At 67.0% G+C, this 8,274-nt stretch overlaps 1 protein-coding gene across 1 annotated transcript; it reads right to left on the reverse strand.

Annotated features, from left to right (window-relative positions):
* Positions 1-279: 279 nt before the first annotated feature.
* On the reverse strand, positions 280-7,615 carry DCAF8 (DDB1 and CUL4 associated factor 8; the record flags this gene model as incomplete). The annotated part of the gene is made up of 9 exons (XM_035314460.1): positions 7,507-7,615; positions 6,565-7,238; positions 5,770-5,910; positions 5,321-5,415; positions 3,720-3,830; positions 1,839-1,911; positions 1,180-1,237; positions 937-1,044; positions 280-520 (listed from the first exon to the last, which is right to left on the reverse strand). Coding segments are annotated over exons 1-9 (1,550 nt in total), but the record flags the coding sequence as incomplete, so codon positions are not given.
* Between the last annotated feature and the right edge of the window lie 659 nt (positions 7,616-8,274).

The raw sequence follows: 8,274 nt of genomic DNA on the forward strand, positions 1-8,274 counted from the left end.
CCCCCCCCCCCCCCCCCCCTTGCCGTCAGCACAAGCTGGTGTGGAGGCAGCGGCCGCCTGGGACCTGACCGCAGCCGGCCCAGAGCCTGGGAAATTCGGCGCAGGGCCGGCCCCGGTGCAGCTGTGGCCTTTTCCTGCGCACGGCGCAGCTGCAAAACCCCCGGGGAGCAGCGCCCGGAGCCGGCCCCGCAGCAGGCGGCTCCACGGCTCCGTGGTCTTTGCGAGCTGGCGGGGACCCTGGCTCGGCTTTCTGGGGGGGGGGAACTCAAGGGGACGTGCGAAAAGGGGAGGAAAAATGGTGTAGGATTGGGGCAGGTGCGAGGAACTGGAGGGCAGCCAGCGGCCTGGGGGGGGGAGGTTGCGTGGGGCACAGGACGAGGCGAACTCACCACGCCGCCCTTGTCGCCCTCCATGAACTGCACGATCTGGCAGGACGATTTCTCCCACAGGAAGATGTGGCCGCAGTCGCTGCCGCTCACCACAAACTCGCTTTTTGGGCCGTAAAAATTGACGCCTTTCACTGCGAGGAGAGAAACGAGCAGCCCGAGGCCATCAGGAGCCGGGCAGCGCTCCCTGCCATGAATTCGCTTCCTGCCTGGCAGCGAGCGAGTTTCCAAGGTTACCGGCGTGGATCTCTTCTGTCCCCAGACACATAATAGCTCATTCTTTGCAAGCCCAAGAGTTTGTGTTAAGGGTCTTTGAGAGGAGGATGAGACGCGCGGAGCTGCCGAAACGGGCTCCAAGCGGGCGTTCACCCACCCGGGTTGCTCCGGGGATGGCTCCCCGCAACCAGCCCTGCCCCGAAGCCTCGAGCCAGCCCCTCGGCCCCCGCGTGCTGATGGGGAAAGGGCTGCGGAGGCGGAGGGGCTGGCGGGGAGCCGGGAGAAGCCTCCGAGCCCTGTCCCTGCTGCCTGCAGGAGCCGCCCCGGCCCTTACCAGTGGCGTTGTTGCGATGTCCCTTGTACCTCTTGATGTACTCGGCCCCGTCGCTGTGCGAGGAGTTGAAGAGATAGATGTCCTCGTCGTTGTAGCTGGCCAACAGCTCTGGTGTCAGGAAGGAGAGAGGGGGGTGGTAGCGGTGAGCCCGCCGAGGCGGCCTCTGCCACGGCACCGCGCTGCCACCGCAGCGTTCCGCGGGGCTCCGGACACGGCGGGGCCGGCAGGGGGGGGCGTACTCACCCGAGCCATCGTGGCTGTACACGAGGCAGGTGATGTTGGCTTTGGACTCGCTGTTGACCTAGGGAAACCACACACAGCTCCCATCCCATCTCCTCCTCCCTCCGAGGCCGCCACCCGCGCCGGCACACGGCCACGCCGCCGCGCGCTGCGGGGCCGGGGGCGAGCGGTCCTGCTCCGCGGCCATCTCACAGCCAGCACCAAGGCGCCGCGCCTTCCTGAGCCGGGGGGGTGGGCTTTACGGACACTGGAAGATTTGGGTCAGAAAATAAAAAGCCAGGCCGTCTGTCCGGCTTCACCTCGCTGGTTTCCAGGCAGGAAGCCCGTGAGAGGCTTGGCCAGCGAGCGCTCCTCGGCCTCTCCTCAGCGCAGCTCCCCGGGGAGCGCTCCGCGGATCCGGCCCCACCGCAGGCTCCGGCGCTGCCTGCACCAGACCCCGGGCAGACCCCGGCCGTGCCTTGCTGGTCGCACAGCACCACGGTGCCCTGCAGCCATGTGTCCCCCGGGCTCAGCCCGCCCCGAGCCAGGCTCGGAGGTGGCACGCAGGGGCCACCATCCACCCAGCCACGATGGCCAACGAGAGCCGACGGCCACCGCCGATGTCCCCACGGTGCCCCAGCCACGTGCCCCAGCCCGTCGCCGCACGAAAAGCGAGCGCTCACCAAGTGGTGGGGGCAGAACTTCTTCAGCACGCCGTTGTTTTCGTTCTCGTCTATTTTCCGCTGGTCGTAGATCCTGGGGAGGGACGGGGGACGTGGGACACTCGCCCAAGACGCGAGCGACGCTGAGGCAGGGCCGAGGAGCACGGAGGGCAGGCGCTGCCCACCTCCACGGGCAGGAGGCAGGGACGGCTCTGCCCCACCGCAGAGCTGCCACCTCTGGCCCCGCTCTGCGGCCAAGACCTGCCTGGATGCTGGCCGTGGGCTCCAGCCCTTGCCGGGGATCTGCGGAGCTGCAAGAGGCCGGGGCTGGCAGAAGTCGTGGCCAAAGCAGCTTAACGTCACCTCTCATTACGCCGGGGGCACCGTTTGGTGGCACGTGACGATGTCAAAGCCCGGGTGCACAACGGCCACGGCCTGCACTGGGGCTCGTCAGCCCGGAGGTGGCTTGGCAAGGGGGACGTGACCGTCACCACCCCCATCCTGGGCTGGCCTGGGCTCCTCGGGGTCCCACGGGAGCGGGTAACCTGATGTGGGAGCGCAGCGGGAGCCGCCCCGGGCAGGGCAGGGAGCGGGAACGTGGCTCAGGACGCGGCAGGGAAAGGCAGGAGAAAGCAGGAAGGAGGGGAAGCTGCGCTGAGGGCTCTTCCAAAAGCCACTGAGCTAGCTCAGCGCCGGCACTGCTGCTCGTGAGCAGCCTGCAGAGCCCACGTGTGAAGTGTTTGTGTGCCCGGCGCCCCGGGAGATGCTGCCGGCACGCCAGACGCCCGCGGGGCTGTCGCTCCGGGGAGCTGACGCCGCACGAGCAATCCTGGCGGCGGGGAGCCGCGGCCCCAGCGCGTCCGCGGGGAGCCGCAAAGCCCACGGGGTGGCTGCAAGGGAAGCCTTCAGGCAAAAGCCTCGGCTTTGGCTGCTGGCACTGCCAGGCAGGGGGCTCGGCAGCCCTTCTGGAAGGCCTGGAAGCTCGGGACGGGAGGCGAGCTGGTTACTCCGAGCAAGAACCGAGGGGAAAACCAGCCCCGTTCGCTGCAGGTGCCTGTGCTGGAGCTGCTCGCCGCGGGCCGCGAGCCTCTGCCAAAAGCAGGTGCCAAATAATCGTGGTTTAACCCCCCCAACTCTGGGGGGGCTCCGCACAGACGTGGGAGCCACGGAGGCAGGCAGCTCCAGCACAGGAGGACGCTGCCCTGAGCAGGAGGGGAGACCTGAAGGCAGGAGGGAAGGAGGAAACAGCCTGCAGCTGCAGGCGGAGGACGCCCCACGGGATCAGAGTTTCGTGCGCCGTCCTTCAGCTCCACGGGGGAACGATCCCTGGCCGGGGGCTCCACGGGGAGGCAGGGGCAGGAGGGCAGGGCGTGGGCTCCCACGGGGAAACCCACAGCGCCGTGGGGGTGGGAGGAAGAGGAGCTGCGAGGGCTTCCCAAGGCAGCTCTGGAGGAGCTTTCGATTAAGCAAGTGCAAGAAGATTTTAATTAATTGAGAGGGGGAAGAGTCGGGGGCTTGCATTTGCCGCTTCAGGAGCTCCGTCCTGCGGAAGCCAAGAGCTTCCCCGAGCCTTCACCTCGCCTCCGAGGAGCACTGGGCACTGCGGGCCGGCTGGGGACCGGGAGGAGAACGAGCTGAAGCTCGTTAAGAGAATCACTGGTCCCTGGGGAAAGGCTGTCCCAGCCCCGGGGCGCGCTGGACACTGGATCCCCAGCGCTAAACCTCGACGGATCCAAATCCTTCCCTGCTAATCCCACTTGCCTTCGTGCTGCTTTGGAGGCTTTAACGGTTCAAGCCACAAGTGTTCCTAGGGGGGACGTCGGAGCTGGCTGGGGGCCAGGTGAGCCCCCCCCCGGGGACGCTCACGTCCGTTTTGGGGGCTCAGCCTCAGCCCAGACTCACCTCACAAACTGATCTCTGCCTCCCACAGCAAACTGGTAGGTGTTAGCTGGGTTCACGTAGATGGTGTACAGACCCACTTTCTTCTCCTTTTCCTTTGTCACAACCAGTTTCCTTTAAGAGATGAGGAATAATAATAACAAACCACCAACAAAAATCCCACCTCGGATTCAAAACAGGCTCCAGATGGGAAATGCAGGAGCTCCGCGAGCCTCTTACTCACTCCCAGAGAGAAAAAAAAGAAAAAAAACACAACACAAAAACAGCAAAAACCACCCAAGCATTTCAGCTTCCAAACCGAAGCGAGCACATGCTCTGTCTGCGAGGCAAATAGCGCAGAGTGAAATCATTCCCTGGCGTTTGCCTCCAAAAACGTCTGAAGGGTTTCACGGCCCAGGCTGAAGCCTGACGGAGCCGGACAGGCAGCAGCGAGAGCGGAATCAGCTTAACTCCAAAGCCCAAACCCTCTGCTGGTATTTTTCCCCGCCCGTCTCGCTGTAACGAGGCCCAGATTTCACGGAATCCGACACACGGCAGCTCCCCTCCCCCAGGAGTCTGGGCTCGCTATTTAGGCTTCGCAGACACGAACACAAACCCAGGCAGCATCCTCGAGAAGGAACAGCGAGCTCCAAAGCTCGGCTTTCTTCTAATTATACCGCGCGGCTTAATGAAAGATGGGAGCTGCCTACGGGCTGCCTGCACGCCCCGCCTGCGGAGCGGCTCCCCCCGCGCGCGCTGACAGCTCCCCGCACCGAACCCAAACAGCAGCGCGGATCCCTACGAGGGGGCACAGACCCGGCCGACGGCCTCCTTCCCAACCTGACCCGGCGAACAGAGCCGGGGGGAAGGGCCGAGGATTAAACGCCCCGGCAGTTTTTTGCCCTGGTTATGAAACAGATGGGTTTACGGCCGCAGACGGCAGCGCTCGCGCGCACAAAGAAAACCGAAGCACCGGGAGATGAGCTCCGAAGCGCTCGGTTTTAAGCAGGATCAGCTTCACAACAATATTCCGCCCCGCTGGAAAAGCGCCGCGCTACCAGGACCAGGCGGCTGCTGGAACACCCGCCGCGGATTTAGTTTGGAAGCTTGTCAGGAACGCCAGATCCCGCTGCCACACAGGTTGAGATCCAGCACGCACCGCCCAGCTGCTCGCTAATTATTGTTTTCCAATTAACTGCGGTAGCGTTCGTGTGACGGGCGAGTCGGACAAACTCCGGGCCCCGCGCTGCTGCCAGCACGGAGGGGGCTGCGAGTCGGCACCCAGGACCGGGACCAGCCGGGACCCAGCACCCCCAGCACCGGCGTCACTGCTGTCCCCGAGCTGAACGAGCCCAGAGGGGCCTCATCCTGCCGGGGGAGGAGGGTTTGAGCTCCCCGATTAACGAGGCTCGCGGCCTCGTTAATCGTGCAGGACGTCCTCGTCCTCGTGCAGGACGGCCAGACCCACGTGAGGTCCTGACGCCGCTCCTCCTGACCCAAAAGCCCTCCTGCCCGATCCTGCCTCACGTCCCAAACCGACGGGCAGGACCCTCGGCCCTACGTCACTGAGAGACCCCCGCCCTCCCCCCGCTTCTCGCGGCAGGAGCAGGGAGAGAAATACTCACGAGGCAGGCCGGTCTTGCCGCAGATCAATGGTGAAGACTACAGCATCTTCACCTGCTGATAGGAAAGTGCATGGAGAATCCGGTTCTAGGGCCAGCTGGAAGATAAATACTTGGGCATTGGTTCCCTTTTTACCCGACAAAGTGGTAAGATCCCTTTCTCCCAGTAAACCACCAAGAGGAGCCCCCGGACCCCGCAGCTGGGCGCTTGGCCCTCTGCTTTCCAGGCCCCGGAGGCCCTCCTCGTGCCGCGCTGCTGCCGCAACGGGCCCCCACCCCTCGGGGACGAGGGCAGTCAGTAAGAATTATTTAAGGACCGCTCCCTCCACAGCCGCCCGAGGGAGGCACGGCTCTGCCGTCGGTATTCCCGGCAGCCTCGGCCAGCGGGGAGGGCCCGTGGGCGTTACGGGGCTCGGGGCCCCCCCGCCCCGCGGAGGCCGGCGGGGGCTCACCTTGTGCGAGGCTCCTTTGTGCTGCGCCACGCGCTTGGTGTTTTTGCAGCACTGGGTGGCGGAGAGCTCGGCCACGCGGACCTGGCCGTCGCGAGCGCACATGGCTAGCGTGGAGTCGCCGCTGTTGGGGAGGAACTTGGCCTGCAAGAGAGCAAGCGGAGGGGGGGCTGCTTCGAACGCCAGGGCGCGGGGGTGTGCGTGCGTGTAGGGACCGGGGAGGACGGGACCTGGAGGGACGCATCCACACCCCCCTGCCCCGGCGGACAGCTCTGGCTGCAGAGCCCCGGCTCGACGGGCTGGGTTGGCTGAGAGATCCCCCCCCCCAAGATCTCTTTTCGGAGAGCTGAGAGCGCGGCGGAGGTGTGGGAAGGTGCTGGTGGTCCCAGCGCCCCTCCAGGCTGCGGCTGCGCGCGGCCGAGCGCCACGCTCCGAGCCCCCTCTGGCGGTGGCAGAGCCGTGGCACGGCACCGCACGGCCCGGCCTCCCACCGCTGCTCCCAGAGCCGGGGCTGGGGCATCCCAGCGGTGTGGGACGTCCATCCCGTGGCAGGGCGCCGCGGGACGGCAGAGTTTAGGGCACACTGGGGAGTTTTGGTGGCTGTTTACCTCCGCTGGACGCTTCCAGCCAGCCCTTTGATTTCTCCTGCCCCGCACAGCAACACAGGGGGACGTGACGCACGCCCCCGCGGCCGGTAAGCGCCCGCTGGCTGCGCTACGATACCCCAAACCCGCAGGGACCAGAACGGGCGCTCCCCAGCACCCCGGACCCCGAGGACCATCCCCGCTCCCTCCTCACCTGGAAGACGTTGCTCTTGTGACCGCTCTCGAACTCCAGCACCGGCTGCCTGCGGACCCAGTCCCACACCACCACTTTGAGGTCGTCGCTGCCGCTGGCCAGCCACGTGCCGCGCTGGTTAAAGTGCAGGGTGTTGACGCAGCCCGTGTGGCCCTCGAGGCCGTGCTGGAGGCGGAAGCGCTGCACGAAGACGCGGGCGCCGCAGGCCTCGTAGACAAAGCGGGAGCTGGAGCCCAGCTCCCTCTCGCGCAGGGCGTGGACCGCCTGCCAGCGGGGCTGGGGCAGCGCCGTGGTCTCCGAGGACACCCAGTCCTCCAGCGCCTGCTCGTCGTCCGAGGAGTCTTGCTCGTGGTTGGCACGTTTGCGCTGGGCGCGGCGGTGGGACCGCTGCTCCTCCTCTTCGTCCTCCTCCTCTTCCTCCTCCGAGTGCGACCGGTCGAGGGCCCGGCTCTCCTCGTTGATGGAGTAGTGCCCCGTGTCGTCCATGCTGTCAGAGTCCTTCTCTTCCCCCGAGCTCTCCGTGTCCGTGTCCCGGCTCTCGGTGCTGGTGCGGTTGGGCCCCACGTCGTCTCCCGTCAGGCTCAGGCTGAGGTCGGAGGCCTCCACCTCGATGCCGGAGGAGGTTTCTCGGCCCTCCTCAGCTGACATCTCCTCCGGGCTGCTGGACAAGCTGCCTGCGCGGTGCAGACGACACCGTGAGCTCCCCCAGCAGAACCATGTCGCCCAGGGCCCCCCCTCCCTCGCCCCCTCACCGGGCAGGTGAGCGGCGGGAATGAGCCCCCAGCCACCCAGCCTCTGCTCTGTGCCCAGCACCCAATTTTACACCGAGTTTGCCCCTTCCCCCATCCCCTCCGACCGCTGGCACCTCCCCAAGTGCCCCTGGGGACACCTGGCAGGGACGGGAGCCCCCCCCCCGAGGGGCAGCCCGCGCCCCGCGCTCACCGTTCACGATGTCCGTCTTGCCGTCCATGCTGCTCCCTCTGTCCGACATCTCGCTGCCCCGCGCGCTTCCCCTGAACGCGAGAGGGAGAGAGCAGAAGTTGGAGCTGGGGCAGGGGACGGGGGCAGGGACCAGAGCCCCCGCGCTCGCTCGTGGCCGCTCTCGAGGGCCCCACGCTCCCGAGGGGCCACGGACTGAGCCCCGAACCCCCTCGGCCCCAACGCCCCACGGCTTCCAGGGCAGCGCCCACCAGCCCCTCTCCGTCTGCGAACCCGCAGGCGGAGGCAGACCCGGCCCCAGACGGTGCCCGTCGCTCGGTGCCCCCCCTGCACCCCCCGGCCCCTCTCGGAACGCGGCAGGACGGCCGCCTCAAAGGCGAGCCGCAGCGCCGAGAAACATCCCGGCACCTGCAGGCCGTGGGCAGCCAGCTCAGAGCGGCTCGAGACGAGCTGTTAGTTTCTTCCCAGCCCCCTGGGACGGGTTTTTACAGCCTGTCCCCATGCTCGGAACCCTCCCGGCACCACCGAGGGGCCGCTTTTTCCCCCCGCCGCCGAGGGGACGACGCTGCCGGACGGGGCGAGCGGAGCTGGAAGCAGCCGGGGCCGTTCCCGGGAGGTGCCCGGGGACAGCGGCTCCCGTGGGTCCCCCCCCCCCCCATGGCACAGAAACCCCGGCGAGGAGCCAGGGCTCCCTGCCGGCACCCCGGGGGGCTTTGGGGCTTTGGCACCTCGCCGGGGCGCGGGGAGGCACGGGAGGAGAACGAAGCGGAG

Source organism: Oxyura jamaicensis, unplaced genomic scaffold, assembly GCF_011077185.1.
Source record: "Oxyura jamaicensis isolate SHBP4307 breed ruddy duck unplaced genomic scaffold, BPBGC_Ojam_1.0 oxyUn_random_OJ72718, whole genome shotgun sequence".
NCBI lineage: Eukaryota > Metazoa > Chordata > Aves > Anseriformes > Anatidae > Oxyura > Oxyura jamaicensis.